The 25,948-nt window shown below is 37.6% G+C and overlaps 1 protein-coding gene across 5 annotated transcripts in view; it reads right to left on the reverse strand.

Annotated features, from left to right (window-relative positions):
- LOC127628029 (rho GTPase-activating protein 26-like) overlaps nucleotides 1-25,948 on the reverse strand; it is a 123,522-nt gene that overhangs the window by 21,894 nt on the left and 75,680 nt on the right. For all 5 annotated transcript variants that reach the window (XM_052104683.1, XM_052104682.1, XM_052104684.1 and 2 more), the window contains exons 10-19: nucleotides 24,511-24,605; nucleotides 21,425-21,503; nucleotides 18,890-18,926; nucleotides 18,627-18,692; nucleotides 18,451-18,525; nucleotides 13,976-14,060; nucleotides 12,810-12,868; nucleotides 6,316-6,421; nucleotides 714-873; nucleotides 143-293 (exon numbers count right to left, since the gene is read on the reverse strand). In XM_052104683.1, the coding sequence (XP_051960643.1) occupies nucleotides 143-293; nucleotides 714-873; nucleotides 6,316-6,421; nucleotides 12,810-12,868; nucleotides 13,976-14,060; nucleotides 18,451-18,525; nucleotides 18,627-18,692; nucleotides 18,890-18,926; nucleotides 21,425-21,503; nucleotides 24,511-24,605 (913 nt within the window). The remainder of the gene's footprint in view (nucleotides 1-142; nucleotides 294-713; nucleotides 874-6,315; nucleotides 6,422-12,809; nucleotides 12,869-13,975; nucleotides 14,061-18,450; nucleotides 18,526-18,626; nucleotides 18,693-18,889; nucleotides 18,927-21,424; nucleotides 21,504-24,510; nucleotides 24,606-25,948) is intronic.

The raw sequence follows: 25,948 nt of genomic DNA on the forward strand, positions 1-25,948 counted from the left end.
ATGTGTTCCACAAAAGATGGAAAGTCATGCAGGTTTGGATCAACATGAGGGTACACTTTGAAAGAATTTTCTTTGTCAGGTGAACTACTCCTTTGAGAAATATTGACTGAAATATATTAAAGAAAAGCACTTGCTGGTGTACCTCTGTCTTTCTCTGTGAATGTGGGGGTGTTGAAGAGCGTGAGGGGTCTCTCGCTGCAGGATGGGGCCTTGCTGTCTGCACTCCTCCTCCTGGGCAGGTTGAGCTGGATGTTGCCCTGTCCTCCTCCAGAAACCGGCACGTCTTTGAAGATCTGCACAGTGGAAAGATATTTAATATCAGAATGGAGCTGCCCAGAACAAAACTATAGCGTCTCCACAGAAAAAGAACACATTTCTGCTCTCTTCCAAACAAACGATGTATAGAGACCAGAGGTTTTCAAACTGCAAATAGTACAAAAAGCACCAGAAAAGTCATGTTCTATATTCAAAGTCTTCTGAAGCAATGGTACATGTGTAACATATAGACCAAAGTCAATATTTGTGTTTACATCAATGAGCCAAAACATTATGACCAACTGCCTAATATGCTGACAGTCCCTGATATTTTGCATAACATGTCCTTTTGTTTTTTCCACAGAAAGAAAGTTCTACATGTTCGGAATTACCTGAGGTTGTAAAATGACGACAGAATTTTCTTTTTAGGGTGAACTGATTCTTTTAAGTAAACATACCCGTTCATGATTTTCGATGAGGATTTCTACGACGATGTTCTGGAACTTGATGTCCATGATGGCGGCCACTGTCTCCTCCTGGGGTCTCAACAGCGTTGGGCCGAACACGACTCCGAGGTTAGCTACCGTCATGAGATTCTGCAGGTGGTGACTGGCCACTCTGGGGAGAGAGAAACACTTCTGAATTCATCCTATTAATATTCTTCAAACATTCTGGTAAGGTTATTTTTAAAACCCCTAACCCTAACATAGTAAACCTCTGCAATTCAGCACGAACCGCTCAATGTACCAATCCATTTAAACATTGTTTTATAGATAATTTAAGTGCTATCTATCTTAGATGTACTATCTTTAATCACTACGTAACACCACCCCCTTCTAATTACAGAAATATGACTACATTTTCAATTGTTTCTTCATGGAAATTGCAAACTCTGGTTGTTTGGCTGCAACAAATTAACCTAAAATTACATTTAAATGCTCCAGTGTGCAGATTTGATGAGAAAACTAAACAGCTCTGCTGCAAACGATGATTCATTGTAAACAGAATTACAATGAATTATACCAAATGCTGCTCTATGTACGAGCTGAATATGCAGAAGAGTGGCAAAACTAACACTCGATTATTTCTTGTAACTGTCAATCAACATATATGTAACAAATATTTATCAAGCATTTATTAACTCACCTCTGTGAACGCTCATGGCTGTCAGAATCTAAAAGATCTTCTACAATTGAAATTGTCATTAAGAGACAAAAAAAAAACTACAACATCCTTTTTAAACTTGTACTGATGGCAACCTGCCAGTTTTTCAGCATTTTTGTTAATGGAAATTAAATAAAAACATAATTAGAGAAATAGATACTAAACGAACATACACATGAATCAAAAACTAAATAAAAATATAGCTGCGAGCAGCGATGGCGGGCCCAAGCCGGTGGCACCGCCACCCCCTGTGCCTTTAGGGTTGCTGTGCACGATGGGCAATAACGTAACCTCGCTTTGACTGTCGAGAAGATGTGTGCTGTAGAGCTTGCACTGCAAAAGTGCGCATTGAGGGCACATATCGACCACAAAGTATGCGTGAGCACCCTTCCAATACCTAAAATGAAAAATGAGACACCCTACGGTCCCCCTCCCCTCCCCACACACACACACACACACACACACACACACACACACACACACACAGACAGAATGGCAGGGCCACTATGTCTGTCAGAGAGAGACAGAGAGAAAAAACACAGAACGGGAGGGGGCACTCTGTCAGAGAGAGAAAAATTCCAAGAAATCCACATTCAAACCACAATATCTGACTTTCTGTTGGTCGGAGCTAATGACTGTAAATTAGAAAGTTGTTCGGCTTGACGAGAACAATATACACGCCGAGTTTTGTAACTGTAGATAGAACTAACTAAGTTATAACAAACTTTATGTGTCCTTTTTTAGTCCTAAATCAATTTCCTCGCCACGGCCAAACCGTTCGAGATATCAATAATCCCTCCGGAATGTAGCATCCTCAATGTCTTGACTTCATGCCGACCGAGTTTGGTGCCGATTGGATTCATTCTCTAGGAGGAATATATATAATTCCAGAGCATGTGTTTCCAAACAACCCATAATAGCCGACTTCCTGTTGGGCTGGCGTAAAACTTAGAGCACGAAAGTTGTTCGGCCCGATGAGATCTACAAGTGTAGCGAGTTTCATATTATTACATGCAAGCATGTTTGATATACGGACAAGTGTTTGAATCCCATTCTAGGTGGCGCTGTCGAGCCCCCCTGCCAAGCCGGGTACCATCTTCGGCCCGGCCCTGATGGCCGCGGGTTCTGACCCGTGTGCAAAGTTTCAAGAGTTTTCGAGCACGTTAAAGGCCCCAAAACCTTGAAAAACAAAAATAAAAGCATTCTCACTCAACAGCCAAATCATCCCCCTTCCCCCAGACACAGAGAGACGTAGGGTCAGTGGGAGAGGCAGAGAAAATTCTCCAAAACATCCACATTCAAACCAAAATATCGGACTTTCTGTTGGTCTGAGCTAATGACTGTAAATTTGAAAGTTGTCCGCTCGATGAGAACAATATAATTACTGAGTTTTGTGACTGTGGGTCAAAGTGTAAAACCAACCCCTCACTTTTGTCAAAAGGTGGTGCTACTGAGCCCCTGCACCACGCTCGCTTCTGAAACTTTGCACATGTCTACTGGCTAATAAATGTGATGTGTCTGTTGAGTTTCATGCAATTTCAAGAATGCTAAGAGTCTCAAAAGCATCAAAAAGAATATTCGAAGTTTGAAGCATTGCCGCGGCAACAGTATCCAAGATATCAATAATCCTTTCACATGTCTACATCTGCCATGTGTTTACATTACACACCAAAAGTTTTAAGTAAATCGGGTAAAAATAAGAGGGTGATTTCAAAGCATTTTGAAAGTGACACACTTCCTTCTGCCAGTTGGTGGCGCTATAACTTTGACTCACAATAGTCACATACATGCGATCGGCCTGTTACAGCAAACACACTGCTGAAGTTTCATCGAGATCAATTAATGTATGCAGAAGTTATAACACACTTCCTGTTTCTCTTTTCGCGCCATCATTTTGTTTCCTTGCCACGGCCAAACCGTTCGAGATATCAAAAATCCGCCGGCAATTTTTCATCCTCAATGTCTTGCCTTCATGCTGACCGAGTTTCGTGGCGATTAGTGGAATTCTCTAGGAGGAGTATTTCAAATTCCATTGCATGCATTTTCCAAACAACCCTAAATAGACGATTTCCTGTTGGGCTGGGGTAAAAAAGTAAAAGTATGAAGGATATATGAAACGATGAGATCTATATGTGTACCAAGTTTCATATTATTACATGCAAGCGTGTTTGATTTATGGACCAAGTTTTGGACCCGCTCCAGGGGTGCCGTCGAGCCCCCTGCCACGCCCCGGTACCAGCTTCAGCCCGGCCCTAATGGCCGCGGGTTCTGACCCTTGTGCAAAGTTTCAAGAGTTTTAGAGCACGTTAAGAGCCCCAAAAGTGCCCGAATAGTCGTAAGAAAAATAATATTCTAACGAAAACAATAGGGCCTTGCCTTTTCAAGGCTTGGGCCCTAATTAAAAAAACATTCATTTAAAATTAATTTGAGTTTTAGTTTTTGATACACAATATATTATGACATTTGAAACCTTCACAACTCGACTCCATTAAACATGATAATGCCACTAGATTGCGATAAAAACTAGATGGCCTTAAAAAATGTATTTGAAACGCATTGAAGCGACATCGGTTAACGTATTAACTGTGGAAGCACTAAAATACTAAAAAAAGGAAATTAACTTTCAAAGAGTATAGAAAAGTAAGGGAAATGAAATAAAAATAAATTAAAAGGACAAATCTGTTAAGCAAGAAATGGCATATCACAACTTACAGCAGATGCTCCAAATAAAACAAGCCCAAAAAGTGGCCCATTAGAGCTAAATTTATTATTGAATTAATTTATATAAGTTTAAATATGTTTTATATTTTTCCCATTCATAGTTTTCGACCGTTGGCGCTAGATGTGGGCGTGTCCAGTGACGCAACAAAGTTGAGAAAAGTTCAACTTTGGAGCGACTAACGGAAGCGACAGCCAATAGGAGAGAAGACGGGAGAGCTCACGTGATCCTTTCTCTCTCTCTCGCTCAGCTCCTGCCGTAACGGAAAGATGGATGAAAGGCTAATTCTTGCTGTTAGAAATTTTCCAGTGCTCTATGATATGTCTCTTCCCACGTAAAAGGACATTTTTAAGAAAAATACTGCGTGGAAAGGTGTATCTGAGATCGCGGGGATTTTATGGACCCAGACAGAACGGCATTTGCATTTTCGCCGCAGATAAACAGCCGCTATGGCAAACAGCACGCTTGGTTTCTCATTCATCTTTGATATAAAGCATTTTATGTACTGATTCCATATATATTTAGTCTTTCCCTCCAAAATGTTTGTTTTTAGTGGCAAGAAAAGAGATTCGCTGTCAACAGCAATGGAATGACATCCGTGAATGTCATTTATAAACGGTACTAGGCAACCAGTAGTGGGAACACCCACTAGTGACTTCACCGCCAGCCACTGGCGACCTGCAGCGATAAAGTCGCTGGCAGTGTGTACGCACCTTTAGGTCCTCGTGGTGGCGCGGTTACTCGCCTCAGTCCGGGTGGTGGAGGACGAGTCTCAATTGCCTCCGCTTCTGAGACCGTCAGTCCCCGTATCTTATCATGTGGCTCGTTATGCATGAAACCGTGGAGACTCACAGCATGTGGAGGCTCGTGCTACTCTCCGCGATCCACGCACATCTTACCACGCGCCCCATTGAGAGCGAGAACCACTAATCATAACCACGTGGAGGTTACCCCATGTGACTCTATCCTCCCTAGCAACCGGGCCAATTTGGTTGCTTAGGAGGCCTGGCTGGAATCACTCAGCACGCACTGGATTCGAACTCACGACTCCAGGAGTGGTAGTCAGCGTCAATAATCGCTGAGCTACCCAGACCCGTTTTTGGACACTTTAATAAATAAAAGTCCACTTTGGGAACCATCGTTTCAAATACTATATATTTGGATTGCTTTACACTATCATCAATTTTTTTTTGTTTTTCTGGTATAGCTGACATGTTGAGAACAACACCAAAGTTAATGACCATCCATACTTACTGTATAAAATGTTTAATGCCAAACATGAATAATAACTGAAAAGTGTATTTTTAGCACTCATGTTTTGTCAGGCAGTGTTGTATTATGAGAGTCTGAGTGTGATCAAAATCTATTTTCTTAAAATTTTGAAGGTTTTCTAAAAATGTATACCATGTAATTGACCCTCATTGCTATTTCTTTTTTTTTTTTTTTTGTTATAAGCTCTTACATTTGGGTATGCCATTTAACCATGAAATATTTAAAAATGCCTTCAGGGTGTAAGGGGTTAAAAATCACATTACATAAAAATTACAAAAAAAAATAAAAAATCCATTACAAATTACTAACTACTTCTCTAAAATTATTATTATCTGTTAACTTTATTGAAAGTAATCACATTACTATTTACTTTGAAGTTACTTACAAAAACAATTGTCACAACAAAATTTATTTCCGGATAAAATTCTAAATGTGTATTTTCTCCTTGTTCATTGTCGCACACTCTAGCAGTCACAGAAACACAAACAGATGTCCATATGAACGTATTAATTCATATTTTAATTGTATTACACGTAAAAAAAAATCAGAAATTTTTGTAACCCAAGTAATTTACTTAAAAGTAATTACTTTTGTTGAAAGTCAGTAACTGTAATCTGATTACAAGAATATAAAAGGTACAGTAATGTGTTTGAGAGTAGACTCCATAGACAACGGTCGAGGTGTCAAATTAGAGTGGCACAGAAGAAATTGGAGAAGGGAATGGGGAGGGAAGGAGAAAGGAGCAGGTGGAGAAAAACAAACAGCTTTTCAGCAGGGCAAACACAGGGGAAGTTAGGGCCTTTATTGTCATCAGCGGGGTCGTTATTTACAATGCTAATCCTCTTAGGCCTGTGGCGCTGCAGATCTGTGACACAGTAAAACAGGGCGTCAGCGCAGTGACTTACTTAGCCAAGTGTTTCATTAGAAGTTCTAGCATCTGCCGGTTCTTCTCTGGGAGACGATGCACAATGGAGTGGATCTCTGCCACCCTTGCCTCGGGATTGTCCAGTTCTGGGAAGAAAATGAAAAAGTTAAGCGAGTGACAGTGGAAGTAAATACAATGTGTTTTTTTTATTAAATAATATACTATACTGTATATACTATATATACTGTATCTATCTATCTATCTATCTATCTATCTATATATACATATATATATATATATATATATATATATATGTACATACTTGTTTCTGCACTAACACATTAACACATTATTCCAACTGAAAATACTTTAATGTTCAAGAGTCTGTGTTTTTGTGTGACTGGTCGTAAAAGCACAGAAACAACGCCATCAGTGTACGTGATGTCTACAACTGTGTCTGTTAAGGGCAAAGCTAAGCCACCAGACGAGCGCTCTTAAAGGTCATTGAAATATTAGAGTAATCTATCTGACTGCCATGATATCCTAGTAATCCCCAGTTACATGGGTACAGCGAGAGAAGAGAGGTATAAAAGAGGTCGCTTTAGACTTGACTGGAAGAAAAACTATTTAGCATCATGTTTGACTATGAAAAAATCCAAATAGTTTTGATTGTTTTCATTTTGTGGCCGTTTGTCTCTCTAATGAAAGGAGAGTAGAGATGAGAAAGGAAACTTGGGGGGGAGGGGTGTTCAGGAAATGTCTAGAGCTGCACTTGAACTCCTATGAATGCCAAAGCTTATGACAGCACATGTGCTTACTACTAGACCAAGTTTTTTAATGCATTGCTAAAATCTCAGTTAAAAGTAAATATTGGGTGTTTCATCAACTTTGGGCACTTTAACCCTTTAAACTCTGGAGGTGTTTTTAAAGATCAAAGAAATCAATTATAGTATTACAAATGTATTTTATCATAGTGTCCAAAAACATCTCAATGTGTCCGAAAGCCTCTGCAAACAAATAAACCATAATAATAATTGTACATAAGCGTGAGTGCCTTATGACACAATGAGTGGTGTGGAGTAGTGGGCTAAACACAGAGCTGGTAAGCAGAAGGTTGTTGGTTCAATCCCTACAGCCACCACCATTGTGCCCTTGAGCAAGGCACTTAACTCCAGGTTGCTCTGAGGGGATTGTCTCTGTAATAAGTGCACTGTAAGTTGCTTAATGCATAAATGTAAATTAAAATCATCGAATCTTTGTCATGTTTGGCATCATATTCTGGTGGTCATTTGTAATATTGTGCTTTATGTGGATTATCTAATGATCTATGCATCTGGTTATATAATGCATATTTATAATTTAATATTGAAAGCATAGGTCTGGGACAATACTTATACAATAAAATATATACAGAAGAGTTCATCATTGATAAGACAATACAAAAAGCAGCATTAGAATACAATGTATTGTTTACTACCATATTATTGATCATAAGTCAATCATTGGCACACAGTTCACAGCAATCCATTACACAAGTCAATTTATCAACCAGTTCGAGATTTATTGTGAGGGCTTGTTTAAGATCAAGTGTTTTGAATGCAAGAACGTAACGAATGTCTGTTTAGTGCTGGATAGTTGTTTTCTTCACTGTATAAACTGCATATTCCCACACAGCTAAAAGTTCAATTACTGCCCTCTGGAGTAAACAGGTGGTACTACAAGCTTGCATTGCATTTGAAATTGTACTTAAACATTTATTTGTAACAACCGCAGGACAATTTAAAATGAGCGACTGAAGGAATAAAGGGGCTTAAAAATGTTGGAAAAGCTTAAAAGAAATAGTGACCAGTTACAGCACCTAAGCTGTACACTTTCACTGCAAAAACAATTCTTAACAATTTGACTTGTTTTCCAGTACAAATATCTAAAAATCCTTAACAGATTTAATTTTTTCACTTGTTTATACTTAAAAAGTGCAGTTGTAATACTGGACACATAATACACATAATAAATATAGATTCTCTGAAAACAACTTTCTTATCATAAAATTTTTTTATATCAAGTAGATTCATCCTGTTTAGATATTTTTACTGGAATAAAAGACTAAATGCCTCCATGGACATGCTATGCATTATCTGCCCAAACATAGAGAAGACATGCATTTGATCCAGACTGATAAGTAGAGATGAACTAAAATTGAACTTCACACACACACACACACACACACACACACACACACACACACACACACACACACAACACACACACACACAAAGGCACAGTGAATCATACACACGCATTTTCACACTTTGCCGTCTCTCATGGTTTTACTTTCCCATCACAATTCTAAACACACATCACTGATATTCACACTCTCATATCCTCATCTCTCCTTCTGTGACGATGGGCTGAATCCAGATGGCATCTTGCCCTTCATCATATAAATGGCTCACACAGACAGGAATGAAGAAGTGGAGGGGTGGAAAAGAGAGAGAGACAGAAACAGAGGGGTGGACCTCTCAGAAAGAGTTCATATGAGGACAAGGGCCTAGCGTCACCCAAAAGAGCAGAATAAAAAAAATAAAAATGGTGAGAGAGAGAGAGAGAGAGAGACATACAGAAACAGAATGGAGGAAAAAATTATACAAAACAAGACGAGATTGAGAGCAAAATAAAATGTGGGAGGTTCTTTAACTATGAGCATTTTAACATTACAGGGGTGGATTTTTATTAAAAGTAACAGATTTCAACTTCTTGGAAACGTTTAACCAGGCCTTCATCATATATTTTTGCTACTTTTGAAATGCCCCTTATTTACTGATAACTATTTTAACTATTATATTATTTTTTTACACTTTATTGTTTTAAATGTGAAAATCGGTCAAATAACATGCATTATTATATATTAAAATTATGATAATCAAAACAAAGAGTGAAATAAACTAATTATATATATATATCGATTTTGACACTGAAATTTTTTTCATAGGTTAGTGTACTCGTTCATTAAGTCGACAAAAGTCAGTGAAGAGCATGCTTGAGATGAAATATAAAAACAAGTGATGTTTGAAAAACAAAGGTAAAAGTAAATATCATAATATTTTTATTGTCCATCATTTCCAATAAAGTTGTAATTTTGTCAATGTTATCACTGTAAAAATATGATTTAATTGTGTGTTTCAAGAATAAATCAAATTAGGGATGTCCTGATACTGGTATTGGAAAGCGCTCATGTACTTGTACTCGTGCTTGTAAAATTACTCCGATAATGAAAACTGATTCCATCTGATGTACTAAAGTCAATCCGTAAACATTCAGTGCACTAATTCAAATTAAGTTATATCCTAGTGTGGTTATTAAACCGCAAAGGCTATTTAATGAGATAAATATATAGTTTGCCTGTGCTGCATGATTCAGAGCGAATAGATCTTGTTTTAAGTATTTTTGAATGTAAATGTGAAAGCAGCTGCTCATACCATGAGCACTGCACACTCCGTTTGTAGCAGATGACAGGTGGCAGAGCGCTAATTCACAGCACATACAGATTACATATTTATTAAATGAAAAAGCAGCCTTTTGTGGTTTAATAATCACACTGGGTCACATAGACCGGCTTTAACTGAGGTGAGCAGCTACCATCAAAAACACACAGAAATGGAAAGCGCTTCAAAATAAAAGCTTACACCAAAATAAAAGGTAAATTAAAATGGAAAAAGTATGACTAAAATATAGCATACATTTATTTCAATTTTGGTTGAAAAGAGTCCTCACGCTCCATCGTCTCACCCACTCTTTCACACACACACACACACACACACACACACACACACACACACACACACACACACACACACACACACACACACACACACACATGTTGTGTTTCCATGTTTTATGGGGACTTTCCATAGATATAATGGTTTTTATACTGTACAAACTTTATATTCTATCCCCTAAACCTAACCCAACCCCTAAACCTAACCCTCACAGAAAACTTTCTGCATTTTTACATTTTCAAAAAACATAATTTAGTATGATTTATAAGCTGTTTTCCTCATGGGGACCGACAAAATTTCCCCACAAGGTCAAAAATTTCGGGTTTTACTATCCTTATGGGGACATTTGGTCCCCACAAAGTGATAAATACACGCTCACACACACACGTTGGTGTGGCTATTCTTATAAGGACTCTGCATAGACATATTTATTTGTATACTGTATGAACAATACATGATTAATAAAATGGGGATTCTATCCCCTAACCCTACCCCTACCCCTAAACATAACACTTATAAAAACTTCCTGCATTTTTAATAATAAAAAAAAAAACATTTAGTTTAGTATTTGAATTATGGGGTCAATAGAAATGTTCTCATAAACCACATTTATAGCATAATACCCTTGTAATTACCCATTTTTAACCTTAAAAATGTCCTTGTTAACCACCAAAACCTGCCTACACACACACGCACACACACACACACGCACACACATATGCACTACCTTGTTACTCCAATGCCGAAAAGCAGTGCATCCTCCATTGCTAGTTCTAAAGTGATGTTTTCAAACTATCAAAGAAGGCTTGAGCTGTATCAAAGTTAGATACACATGATCAATACAACAGTTTCTATATTATCTGAAATACCTGTGGGAAACACACACTTACCCTCCCCTCTCTTAAGCTCTCACACACCTGGACACACATATATTATGTGCATTACGCACACGCTTACTCGCAAGCGAAAAACAGACCCGCCATGTCAGCACACACCTGCATCTCACTGGGTTGAAAACAGTTGTTACGGTTTACATCAGAGAGTCTATATAAAAATATGGCAACACTCGCTGCTGGTGAGAAGTGCTTAAACTTACAGCAATGTTACTTCTGATGAGAGCTGCAACAAAAAAGGTAATCCCAGACGCGAACTCTCTGTTTCTGAGTTTCTCTCATTTGATAACTCATAAACAAACTCACACACACACACACGCGTGCGTATGCACACACACACACACACACACACACACACACACACACACACACACACACACACACACACACACACACACACACAAACGCACTACCTCATTACTCCAGTAAGGCATTGCAAGCAGCGCAAGCCTACCAATCCTCCGTTGCTAGTTCTAAAGTGACATGTTCGAACTAGCAACGGAGGCTCGTCAATGCAAGACACTGAATTCATGGCAGAAGAAAGTAATTCCACTCACAAAAGTGTTTTAAGGATGAAAACCAAAATGTGTTGAGATAAAACTCTGAGCGATGTCTTAAGGTGTGGTAACCGTGGTATAAGCGGAATAATTGACTCGAGCCCATTGAATTATTGAAAACTAAATCTGATGCGTGTCGTGACCGCATTACCACCTTGTGTGTGCACACTCAAAAAAATATTTTTAAGATGTACCCACTTCAATTTAATAACACATTTCCATCTAATTGAATTGAACAGTCTTTAAGAAAATGTAATTAATAAAATGTGGCAGGGCGGAGGGCGGGTCGTGATTCTACACACCCGGTCCCTTATCAGGCTAATCAAGCCTCCGAGAGGGATAAAGGCCGACTGCGGGAGAGAGAGAGATGAAAAAAAAAACCACTTAAACTTACTAAAAAAAACACATTGTATTTACTTCCACTGTCACTCGTAAGCAGAGTGAACTATAGCAATTGAAAACATTTCCTAACCACTTTCATCAGCATAGCTCATATAATGGAATGAGAGGGTGAGAGATTGAAATCAGGACCTATTAAATACGTCTTTTGCTGTCCAGCAAGGCGATGCAAGACGATTTCAACTGTAATGTGTTGTTTATATTATGTTTCTGTGCTGAAGTGCCACCTATAGCCACTAGATACATTCAAAATGTACATTGCAAGAAATATATTGCTGCTGTAACTAACCAATAAGTCACTTCGCAGAGGCAACCACCTTCCGTCGGGTGGTTCTTCGCCTCCACGTCGTGCATTTAAAATCATTTAACACAATTGTTCACTGTTATTTCATGTTAACTAGTGGTGTTAACTAATGTTAATAAAAGAACCTCATTGTAAAGTGTAACCAAAGTCTTAATATCTTATGTCATTTTGCCTCTAAAGTAAATGTACATTAAGGACGATAAGATATTTTTTACTGGAAAACAAAACACTTTTATTTGCAGTATAAAAAGTTGTTTATGTGCACTTTTTACTTGCAGTGTATATAATGCAGGAGATGAAGATTAGGGTTTACTAAAAGTAAAGTTTAGCATATTTTAGTGAGACAGAATGTCTGTACAGATGGTCTATAAAGACTTAGGAGGGACAACATTCCTCAGGGTCTGAAGTAACGGCCGCCACGCTGTAAATCAATTATCTGTCCCCCACACCCCAACTTCCTGTTTCAGACAAGAGTCTTACAAGCTCTTTAGCCCTATGACAGTGTGATGTGTTGAACACTAGTCAAATAGTATCAAATAGTAGATCAAATAATAAAGGGGGATGGGACAAGACCGGTCAAACGAGACAGATGGAGGTAGACTCACTGGCTGCTTTGATGAAGCTTCTCTGGTACTGGTAGGTCATCAGAGGACCTGGCAACATCCTGACAGTAGAGAACAAAGATGAAGCAATTAGATAACAGACCAAACAGATAAATAAAAGACAGAAGGAATTATGGCAATGAGAAAAAACGAACAGAGGGGAATTTACAATAAATTAACTGCGTCCTGTAAAGCTCCGGTTATTTGTAAACACTGAGAGAATAAACGTTTTAGCCTACGAGAAAAATTAACTGTCAAAATATTAAAAACTTCAGTCTTGACCAACACAAAATAGGTATTATTTGAAAGCTTAGAAGCTCAAGCTTCCAATGCATGTAGGCATTATTAAGTGTTATGTTTTGATAATTTATTAAAAAAAATTCACTGTACATATTATTTCAATCAGTAAAAACATCAGTTTTATCAAATAGCCATATGTCATATGTTGTTGGAAAGCTCTCAAAGAATAGAATACAACCAGCCTATTTGTTTTACTCACAGATAAAAGTCAAGCGAGTAATAGCTAACCTTATGTCTTTGACAATTCTGTTGGTTTTATATTATATGCCGTAGTTTCGCTTATAACTTCACAAGTAATCGGAACATAAAACATACCATTACGTAGAGGAGGTGATTATCTATCAAACGAGCCCACACACAAGGTAATCAGATGCATCGATCATTAGATAATCCACACGAAGCACAATGTTACACATGGCCACCAGGAGATGGAGCCAAACATGACACAGATTCGATGCAGAATCATTTAGTCATTGTTGTTTGAATGTGTGATTAGTTCTTCTTATGTACAATTATAATGATTTATTTGTTTGGAGAGGCTTCAGAGCCAACTTATTTACAACCTGAGATATATAATGTCAACAAAAAAAAAAGTAGAAAAAAATTACATGTTTAGCTCAATTTGTTTTAGCAATTTTCAGCAGTGTCTTAGTCTGAGACTCTCATAATTTATCACAATCAATATAATTTAAAAATGTGACAATTTTCTTACACTGATACCAAACACTTGACCCTCCTTGTTTTGTGTGTGTGTGTGTGTGTGTGTGTTTTGTCAAGTTATAAACCTTTAATTTTGGGTATGCCACTGAAACAGGAAACCTTTAAAAACACCTTCAGAGCTTAAAGGGTTGAGGCAGATTAATTTGTACCTGAGGTAGTGCTTTATCCCACTGGTGATGGTTTTAATCTCCCACTCTGTGCTGTCCAGCTCCACATCTGCACAGGTTTTGGGGTCTAAGTGGAAAAGAGTTTACAATCATTTCAATTTCATAACTTTCCATCAAGTTGAATCAGGTAATCTTTAACAAACTTTGCAAATCTTAAAAATAAACTAAAATATATTTTATATTGAGTGAGCTTTTTCATTCTCATTCTTTCAATATATATTTTTCTTCCATTTAGGTGCCTAAAAATACACAATATGACCGCAAACCATGCATATGCGTGATCAGTAACTGGTAGGGCTGCGCAATTAATCGATAAATGAATCATGTGTTTTGTAGCAGTTGAGTATACTAACCAATCCCATGTCCATTGTGATATGAAATGGCAATGGCGAATCAAAAACAGCGAATGAAGTGAATTGCAGGACTCGAACACGCGAAATCGCTTCATTTGTGTATTTCAACTCGAGCAAAAAATCTGCATGATGCGTTGTTGCGAAAGCCTATCAGCATTGAGATTGTCCTGATGTCACCGACATAGAGATGTACTGACGTAGTAGCAGAAGAAATCTGGAAAAATTCATGAAAAAATTGCTGTAGCGGTGTGTGGGCACACGAAATTGTATGACACAACGTCATACATGTACAGATACCGGACGAAAAAAGACATTGCTTGGAGGAACGTGAGCGAGGAAGTTGGACTACCTGGTAAGCTCTGAAAATATGCGCGTCTACTTGATTCCAGCTATTGGTTGTACTTTACTATGAACCAAGTCGTAGAAGCCCCTCATGCTATCCTTTTCCAGAAGAGAAGGGGGAATACTCGTGGGTTCGCTTTACGCGCGCGAATGCGAGTTTATACACACATTTATAATTCAAGTGGTCAAACTTGCGCAAGCAATGCAAGGCAAAAATTTTCTTCACGTGGTATGTGAAAGAACAGAATAAGAACAAAAGAGAAAAGCATAGTCGGTAATTTAGAATTATTTTCACTGCATGATCACAGTGCTCACTTGCGATGTAGACGGTAAATACACTGCAAATTAAGGCTGTGAAATTAAAATTCGAATATTCGTAGAATAAAAAAAAAATGTAAAATGCACATTCGAATCCTAAATTGAGCATTCAATTTTAGGATGTGCCAAGCACTGATGATGACTTACATTCTAGGGCTAAAACAGGCACAGTGCAAGGAATAAAACAGACCGTAGGTGTCTTGAAACACGTTTTAAAGGTTGAATTTACTTAAATTGACACAGCATCTAAAAAATGCATTGTTACTTCACAAGGTGCTGAAAAAAATGCAAATGAGGCAATGCTCAAAAACGTCTGTCTAGCACATTGGTTCTCAAATTTATTTTGATAAACACCCCCTACTGCTTTACTGGTACTTTTACTGGTATCAACAACAGTAAGGTTATCTAAAACATCTATAAAAGTAAAAGCAAAGTTCTTGCAGTGCTGCAATTATCAGAGGTTGGCATTTAAGAACTTGAGACCAGTCTTTGAGTAAAAACGCACCTGCTTTGCACTCGTGCTGCTCTGTCCATTGAGCAGTATCCACCTACAGAGCCATACAGGTGCAATAGCGGAGGTTGTGACTTCACCTGTCTATTTGACACTGCTAAACGTCACTAGACTTCAAAATCAGATGAACAGCAGTACAAATGCATACCAACCAGTATAATGGAGTCTAGATAAATGTTTTAATTCAACAGGAACTTGACGATAGATTTGATTATAATGACTGGTAAACACCCCCCATTTGTAACCTAACGGCCCACCCTCAACCCATTTGCTCTCAGTGCCCCCTGGCATCCTTTGAACGCCCACTAGGGTACCCCTGGTCTAGCAAATGATTACATAGAAAAAAACGGACACATTCGGAGTGAATGTCCCCCAGAGGCATAGGTCTTTGGAGGTTGTGTCTTGACTATGACTTGCTCTCTTATCAGTGTCTCGCAGCATAAGTATTAGGTATGTACATACAACTGTATTTAAAGAAAAACACTGAGGTACTACCGGTATTATGAAGCTTGAGTCCGTGGTAGTACTGGTATAGGCTACTGTGCAACACTAAGTTAACATAGAACTGTCTATTGAAGCGTTTCTTAAATCATTTAACTATTTTACTTAATATTTGAGAATATGTACTAGGAAAATATTTTGACTTTATCATTTTACACACATTTGTTAACAGACAGATTTGTTCTTTGCAATAAAAAATCGCAACACGGTGCAGATTGGTTTATTTCAAGGAGCTTTAAAATACTATATACACTGACGAGAAAAAACACTATGAGTACTCACAGGTGAAGCGAATAACATTGATCATCTCCTAACAAGGCCACATGTCAACGTCTGGGTATATTAGATGGTAAGTGAACATTAATGGTTAAGGGAGGAATGTGTCACTACACACAGTCCATTGCACCATGCTGCGTATGGAGCTGCGTAGGCGCTGACTGGTCAGAGTGCCCATGATGACCCCTGTCCACTGGCAAAGCACTTACAGTGGACACATGAGCATCGGAACTGGGCTTTGGAGCAGTGGAAGAAGATTGCCTTGTACGATGAGTCCCGTTTTCTTTTATGTCACGTGGACAGCCGTGAATGTGTGTGCGCTGTTTACCTGGAGAAGTGATGGCAACAGGATGCACTGTGGGAAGACGACAAGCCAGTGGAGGGAGTGTGATGCTCTGGGCAATGTTCTGCTGGGAAACCCTGAGTCTGGCCATTCATGTGGATGTCAATTCAACACGTGCCACCTACCTAAACATCATTGCAGACCAGGTACAATGGTAATGGTATTCCCTGATGGCAGTGGCCTCTTTCAGTAGGATAATGCGCCCTGCCACACTGTACACCTTGTTCGGGAATAGTTTGAGGAGCATGATGAAGAGTTCAAGGTGTTGAACTGGCCTCTAAATTCCCCAGTTCTCAATCCCGATTGAGTATCTGCTGGATGTGCTGGACCAACAGATCCGATCCACAGCGACTCCAACTCGCAATTTACAGGACTTGAAGGATCTGCTGCTAATGTCTTGGTGCCAGATACCACAGGATACCTTCAGGGTTCTTGTAGAGTCCATGCTTCGGTGGGTCGGCACTGTCTTGTCGGGATGCGGAGAACCAACAGCATACTAGGCAGGTGGTCATAATGTTTTGACTCCTCTGTGTATATTTATATAGATTTTTTGCACTTTCTTGTGGACGAAGAATACAACGTAACTCAGATGTCATTTAGATTTCTCCCGTACCTAAAATAAAGTCTTTAAAATTTGAAATACAATTTTAATTTTTGTAATATTCCAGTGAAAATTTAGAATTTTGTTTCTGAGCCCTGTTGACAGAGAAAACTAGAATACTTCTTTTATAATCAAGGCGTGGAGTGTTTTATTGTGCAGTGTAGAGAGTTTCATTTATAACGAGAGCAGGGTATGAAATTCATCGCCAAATGCGAGTAATTTTTGTGCAGTGGTTAACTGGGGCAGACCAATGTAAAGTCATTAAAACATCATTAAAGTAATTCAGCTCAACAATTCTCAAAGCTAGTATTGGATGTGCAGCCCACATAATGGATATGGCATGATATTGAACAAAGAAGTATTTAATGTAACCTCTATTAATTGACATTAATTATCGCAATTACAATATTAAAAGGCAATAATCGACAATTATGATTTGTGTCATAATTGTGCAGCAATGACACTTAGAATCAGCCAAAATGCATTAAAAATCACAAGCCATTTCCTTAAGCAAAACTGTCAAAATATATCATTATCTGTGAGAAAGGCCGTTTAGGTCTGGTAATTTCCCTTTGACTAACACAACAGCACAACACTCTATTTATCCTCCTTTCACCACAGGGTGTGGCGGCATTCCTGTCACTCTTGCGTGACTACTGTATTGAGAGTGTGTTTGAACTTAATCAGGTGAGAATTATGGCTAGAAGCTCAGTTAAGCTTCTTAGGCAAACATAACACTGCTAATAAGTAGTTGTGGTATTTGTTGACAAGCCGACATATTTTAAAAGTACAGTAAAATGACAATGCATTATGAGGGGCATATGCATGAGTACTGTGCATACAATCTTTTGGCATGCTAGCAAAGAAGAAATTCAATGTGCTAAACAATGACAGATCAGAATCAAATTTGAAAAATGACACTTTTATAAAATTAAGTAGGTGAATTTAGAATTTTAAAAGAAATCAAAACACAAAAATATTTTGGCAAATTTGAAAATGCCATAATATATTTAAATCCAATCCTACCACAGTTGGTGCATAAAATGCGAAAAAGTGCACAGATTCCTTGTATCCTTGGGCCAAATTGTCGCTCTCAGTGTAAGTGTTAGTCAAAACACTCATATGACTCATATAGCTGAAATGTATTTTAATCTCCTGGATTAACTGAAGTGAAGTAAAATCAACACCAGCGTGATGTCGGCTCATTCTCACCCATTGCCAGGCTCAGTAGTTTCTGCACTCTAGAGTTCACACCAACAAGCCTATACAGCCCCTGCTCATCAATACCTGTTCCATGACAAGAGAAAAACCACATACTATCACATATACTCATGTGCTGGTCACCATCTCATGCTTACATACAAACAGAAACAAAAGGTGAGGTATACCTCTTGTTTCAACGGCATAGATGAATTTTTTGATCACGTTGAAGCCTATGACATCCAATTGGGCCACTAAATGAACATTGAAATACATTTCATCGTTAATATGGCTTTAATGTAACTCGTGAAAACAAACAGTCCTGCACATTTAAGTATTCATGAAAGGTGTGTGGAAAGTGTAGTAAAATTTCACGATATTTATTTATTTATTGACCCCACTACTACCACGAAAATGCAGAGATAAATGACTGAATTTCCATCACACTTACTGGCTTCATTCTGGCTGTCACGGTTCAATGTGTAAACCTGTGAGACAACAAATTTGGTTATGCTTATAACCGTTTACATTTACGCATTTGGCAGACGCTTCTATCCAACGCGACTTACAGTGCATTCATTTTAAACATTTTAACAGTTTGTTTGTTCCCTGGGAATCAAACCCACGATCTTAGCATTGATAGTTCCATGCTCTACCAGTTACCAGCTACAGAAACCCTGTAACCGTCAACTTAAAGAAGCCTTGGATAAAATCGTCTCCTACATTACATGTAATAGAGCTGTTCAGTCACGACAATTTGTAGGCCAACCCGGAAGACAAATGCTTCTTGGACTGCATTGGGAATTGCCATTGGGTTTTTAGAATAACAGTTTTTAATGTATGAGTCAAATATGGTCTACGGTTAACATTACTTAAAGACACTTTTGCATTTCCCATTTTATTCCTCAAAGGTGAATTTTGAAGCTAAAAGGTTGCACAGAAGCACAGAAGATGATTGTGTGGAGCAGTGCACACTTATTTATCACACATGACGCATGTCCCAGACATAATAAACAAAGGAGCGAATTAACTGTACAAAGAATGGAGACCTTAACCGCAAGCGGTGAGCCAGGTGTGGGAAAGATACGGGCAAGCTGCCTTATCTCTCCGCATCGCCTGAAAACATTCTGACTGACAGAACGGCAGCCAGAGAAAATAATAGTTTTGCGATTTTAAACATCTACAAATTAAACTTCAGCATTCATTTGATTTTTATATCTGTATGTAAAGTGTCTAATAATGAATTGGCAATGCACACTTAACTTTATCTTGCCAATAAAGCTTGATATGAACTGAATGGGCCCATTTCATCCTATTATTAAAAAAGTTAACCGTAAAACACCAGAAGATTTTCCCAACTTTTAATTACAGCATGTATACATATACTTTTCATTCATACCTGAAAAATGTGTCTAATTAACTCTATCCGCCAATTTTTTTTACATTAAAATTATTAAAATAAATGATGATAAACAAATTTATTGCATGTTCTTTGAGATGAATCATACAGTAAATACAGTTTATTTATGGTTATATTTTAATGCTTGTTTTAATTAGGGCTGCAATTATTCAATTATTTTGATTACGATTATTTGAACGATTATTCGACTATTCGGGCGTTTATTGCAAGACTAATCATTAGCTCTTAACTGACAATTCAGCTTGTGCCTCGTTTTAAGGGGTTGTATGAAATATGTACTTACTAAAATTAAAAATAGGATGAAAACATTTTTTAAAAATACCTCTAAATGACCTTCACTGAATTACAGGGGAAAAAAAACTAGTTTAATCACTAAAACAATTCACGTAAAAACATCATACGGCTGTCTAATTTTTTAAGTGTCTTTTTTTAAGAGTCTCTTGTTTTCCATTTTAAAAATATCTAAAAATCCTTAAAACAATATAAGGTATTTAGACTTGCTTTCAGAGAAGTGTATTTTGCATTTAAGTGCATTTTTTCACTTATTTATGCATCTGCCAGTGCATTAAAAACTAAATAAATGTATATTAAATCAAGTAAATGTACCTTGTTTTAAAAATATTTTTTGGTATTTACATTGGAAAACAAGCTGAAAAAGACTAATTAAAAACACATTTTGTTGCAGTGTATAATGCGCTAAGACTAAACTCGCTAAACATTGTTCACTTGATTTCAGTCCATCTTTAACTTAAAAAAACACACTCTCTCTTAATAGAGCTTAATAGATTTCATCACGTCACACACTGTCACATACAGTATATTATGATTCAATAAGTCAGGAGCCATAGCTTTAATATACCATGATTAATTGTGATTAATCTAAAAAAAACTGTGATTAATTAGTTAAAATTTTCAATCAATTCACAACCCTAGTTTTGACAACTTCCAAAATTCGAAAGGAAAGGCAAAATTAATTTGCACTTGAATGTCCAGTGTCTTGCGAGTGCAGACCCTGTCATATTGAAAGTAATAGAAATGTCTCTATTTTGTTTTATTAGCGTCACATACCAACACTGCCAAAATTCAAATGTAATTGCAATTTCAGTGTTTACTGTGGCTGCAAAAGTGCATAACTGTGTGTTTTTAATATTGTAAATCAAACATGAATGTCTCTTTAAATCATTTCATCCACAGGCCTTTTTATACTCATAAATCACCATTCTAAAAACCCATTGAAAATTGGAAAACAATGAAACCCATGGCTCAAAAATGCTATATTCTTCAGGGTTAAGCATAATAAATCACTATAACATGATTTAATACATCACATATTCAATTATGAAGCATCCACTCAACTAAACTATTCCATCTGAATTCAGAGGCTAAATGCCTTATCATGCATATGTATGAGACACAATGGGTCTCCTGGATATGCATTCAATATAAGAATACAGTGTACATTTTAAGTTCATCTGATGCAGTTAGAATGCAACAGTGCATGTGACTTGCTGAGAGACCTGTCGGATTAGTGAGCTAAACAAATCTATGATCTCTCAGATAAAGTACCGGTTCTCTTCCATCCATGGCTTCCATCCACAGTCTGCGGTCTTCCTCCGATAGAGCTTGCATAGTGATCACGCCAGGCCTGAAACATGCATGCACATTCACAGGCAGGCATGCACAAGGGTACAGCCAACATGCAGGCACGCACACGCACACACACACACACACACACACACACACACACACACACACACACACACACACACACACACACACACACACACACACACACACAAACAAACAAACACAAGTTAGTTAGTCTAAACACCTGATTAACCAAACATGTATAAAAAAGCATTACATATAAAAGATCCATTTCAGTGGACAACAAACTTTAAAGTTTGAATTAATAATGCTTCTCTTATTAATTCTTTAGATGCTTTTTAACCATTAAGGAGTTCCCATGTTTGCTGGCCACTTTTGGCCACTTTTCCAGCATTATCTGGTCCAACTCAAATTAATTAAAATGGTAGATTTATAAATAAATTCATAAGCATTCGTAAGCATCATGTTTTTCTGATAATAGAGTCACAATAACACTATCCAAACACGTTCCCATATGATGGCTTTACTAAAACAAAAAAGGGGAAATTAACATCAAACATCGCATACATTAAATGACATAATTCCTCACATTAACAGTAGTCTATGGCATCATAAATCTACCGGTCCATTTCTATTACAGTATCTCTCCCTGATGCGGCACAGCCTAACCTTGAGCCGCCAGCAAGTTAATGGTGTGTATGAGTGTGTGTGTGGGCTGTTTCACTGATAGACCTGCCATAATGAAATATTAGTATTTCCAACACAAGGCACAAAAAGTTCACTGGCTTTATCTTAGTTCAGTAGTAAATCAGAGACCCTTGGACCCTTTTCACATTTCCAGGTTTGGAAAGTGGAAGTAAACTATAGCAGGCACTATTACGTTTCCACAATGTGGCACTGTGATACTAATGCAATATCACATGAGCAAGAGTGCTGTATATGTATATGTAACTGTATTTCCCAGCTATAGTAGAGTAGTAGTAATCCAAGCGATCATGGAAAGACAATGCAGATTACTTCAAAGAAACCCGCTCTCTAACTGGCAGCGCTCACTCAAATGAACATCAGCTTAACTGGGTCAAAACACATCAAAATTATCTTTAGTTGCCACCTGCTGGCTAAAATCTCTAATGTCACAGGGATAAAAGAAAAGACACACATCTAGCTCTTTTACACATCTGCGCTGCTCATACACTTTAGTTCTGAATGCCGCAAACACAAGCAGAGTGACATAAACAGTAAAGCACCTGAGAAATCAGCTCTCTTGTATCATCTCTCATCCAATCAGATTCATGTACCGGGACTACCTGGTACAAGAACCTAAAAATTAGTTTTGTCAGTTGATAAATTTATCTAATAGCGATTAATCACATAATTTTTGTAGTGACTCATTATTAATTGCAGATTTTATAAGTGCTGAAATTTGAAACTATATATATATATATATATATATATATATATATATATATATATATTTATTTTCCTGTCAAAGTGCATTTATTTCCATCTTAGGAAAGAAAACAAAACAATATGTAACAATATAATGCTTTATTAACATTTTCCAAACAAAGCCTTCCACAGTATAAAGATAGAAATGCACTAAAATAGCACCAATTCAAGTAACATTAAACGTTTCCCAAAGTCTAAGTGGGAGTTTGACTAATTGAAAGAGCTAGTTTCCTCACAGGTTGCATATTCATTGCAATGGACATTAACTATCTTACATTTTCATCCTTCTCATTATTAATTTGCCGGTAGAATGTGGCTATCCACTTTGCTGCAGCAATCGTGAAGCTGCGTTCGTGATTCGGGTTAGAATGTTAACGGCAGTTGCGAACACCACTTTGAACTCATCATGAAATGTTTTGGTGCGTTTTGGTGATAGTTAGGATTTGGTGTGCTTCTGTGATCATTCAAATGTGCATTAATTAGGCTGAAAAATAATTGATTTCTGTAACAAGTCCCATCTGGGATTGTTTTGTACATCAAATAGCGCTGAGAGCTCCTTCCGCCATCATTTTATCACTGACAGGGAAGTGCTGTCAGATATTCTTTCATTTACTGAGATAAAAACTTCCGAGGCTCTATCATAGGAGACTAGTCACTAGTCAACTAGTGTGTTATGACAGTACTGTACAGTACAGTATTTGTGATAATATATTCACCCTTTGCTATATTGAAAGCACTACAACTACACATTATATGATGTTTCACCTTGTGAATTTCATTGTTTATTTTATGCATAGTAATTTCAAATCAGATGACTGCAACACACTCCAAAAACATTGAGACAGTCGATTGTTTACCACAGTGAAAAATTACCATTTCTTCTAATAACAATTATTAAGCATTGAAGCATTTAAGTTTAAAAAGTGGAATTTTCTCCCATTCATCCGTTATGCAGTTCTACAGCTGTGGAAATTTTTCTTACAATTATGTAACTTCATTCCACACTTCTGGATACATCAGAACATCATACTATCTGATAAACATTAAGTTTTAGGTATCAAACAACATTTGAGAGGCCTCCAAAGCAATCTAGAACTCCACAGCGCTAAAAGTCCCCAAAGTTGAACCCATTTATATGACTCATTTTATTTTGTCAGAATTCACAGCTACTTTTGAATGGCTTTAAAAAGAAAGATGCTTTTTGCCTCTATAATTGTGTAGTAACCTCATCTACCAGCAGGGGCTAACTGGACCATAGTACCCAGCCAAACCTTGAACCCCTTGGTCTGTGCAGAATTACTCCATCAAAGTGAACACAATTTGTAATTTGGGACAGGGCTTGACTAATTGCCAAGCATTCAGACCTCATCTCCTACCAACAAACCCATGAGAGGACCACTTTAAAACCTTCTCACAGTTACTGCGACAGTTATGACAGGCTAAAGCAATCTGCAGTGTACTGCGTCTTTACGCCTGCCTGCCTGGTTACAATCTGCACCTGCTTTCATGAGCTGCACACAGGAAGTTGGACTCCCATAGGTTGTTATGTGGACTGAAGCACCATCTGGTGGCAAGTATGAGGATTCTTGACTTACCGGTCTACAGATTCAATGTCAAAGCAGAACCTCTTCTCAATAGAGTCTGTTTTCCGTCTGGTACAGGATTTGAGTGTGAAGCTTTCTTCTTCTACCTGAAATATAATATCTGATTAAATATAGGCCCAAAGACCATATTTGCAAGAGTACTTACTTATTTTGACAATTAAATAAGAGTGGCCCCACAAAGTCCAGACTTTTTTTTTTATGTAAGCCTGGATGCTTACAGCAAAGTGTGACCAGATGTTCTATATTTACAGGTTATACTGTTACCACATAAATTATTATTTATATACAGTACATGATCAAGTGTCTGGTTACATCATAAATTGATCTTCTTAAAAGTGTGTCCAAGGAATGAGGTTTAAAAATGCAGTGAGACATTTTTATTTGAACACTTCACAGATCCTTTACCGTCCAGTGACACATTAGTGACACACGCCGCGTGTCTCTGGAGTCCATTACCACAGTACTGTCATGCCGATCCCAACTCCTCTCCTTCAGTGACCTCTCCCCTTACAACATAATCATTTCCATTTATCCACCCTATTGAGTGAGTCTATTGCTCCCTTCTCTGTCTTCCCCTTAGTAGTTACCTACTCTCTAGCTCTTGATCATACCGGAGAAGGTGATAATATAATGCTAGTGTAACTCTAGCAGACTAAACAAACTATCAACTTTCTTGATGACACATTTGTTTTTTGATTATAATGCCACTAATGGGCAAAAGTGGATGAAATTTGGTGTGCATCCTTAAAATGTTCACCAAATTTCGTTTAGTTTGGACTTTGCGTTTAGAAAATATAGCTTATATAGATAAGCGAATGACATGTCTGGACAATAGTAAAAGTAAAACATCTGGCCATATTTTGGTAATGGGAATCTTCATTAAATACAATGGGATTAGTAAAAGTAAAACATCTGAGTGCATTACAGAATTAATTTAAAACGACAGAATTAGTCAAAGTAAAAGTTCGGATCCATTACTGTAATGAGAATCAATGTCCAGACATGTTACTGTAATGAGAATCATCATTGAAAACAATAAGAGTAGTAAAAATGAACATCTGGGTAGAATATAGCAATGAGAATCATCATTGCAAACAAAAAAACTAAAATGTCTGGACGCGTTACTGTAATGCGAATCAACGTCTGGACACATTACTGTAACGAGAATCATCACTGAAATAAAATGTCTGGGCACGACAAGGTGAGACAGCGTTTATCTATTATGCCACCCACAGCTGGAACCAGCTTCCAGAAGAGGTTAGATATGCCCCAAAAGTAGCCACATTTTCAGACTGAGCATTGTGCTGCACTGATTGATTTCACTGAATCATTTTGCTTTTATCTTTATTTCATTTTAATTATTTTGTAACTCATCAACTTGTGATGCCTATTGAACCTACAGAGAACAATCAGTAAACTCTCTCTCGTT

The sequence above is a fragment of the Xyrauchen texanus genome, chromosome 34 (genome assembly GCF_025860055.1).
Source record: "Xyrauchen texanus isolate HMW12.3.18 chromosome 34, RBS_HiC_50CHRs, whole genome shotgun sequence".
Classification (NCBI taxonomy): Eukaryota; Metazoa; Chordata; class Actinopteri; order Cypriniformes; family Catostomidae; genus Xyrauchen; species Xyrauchen texanus.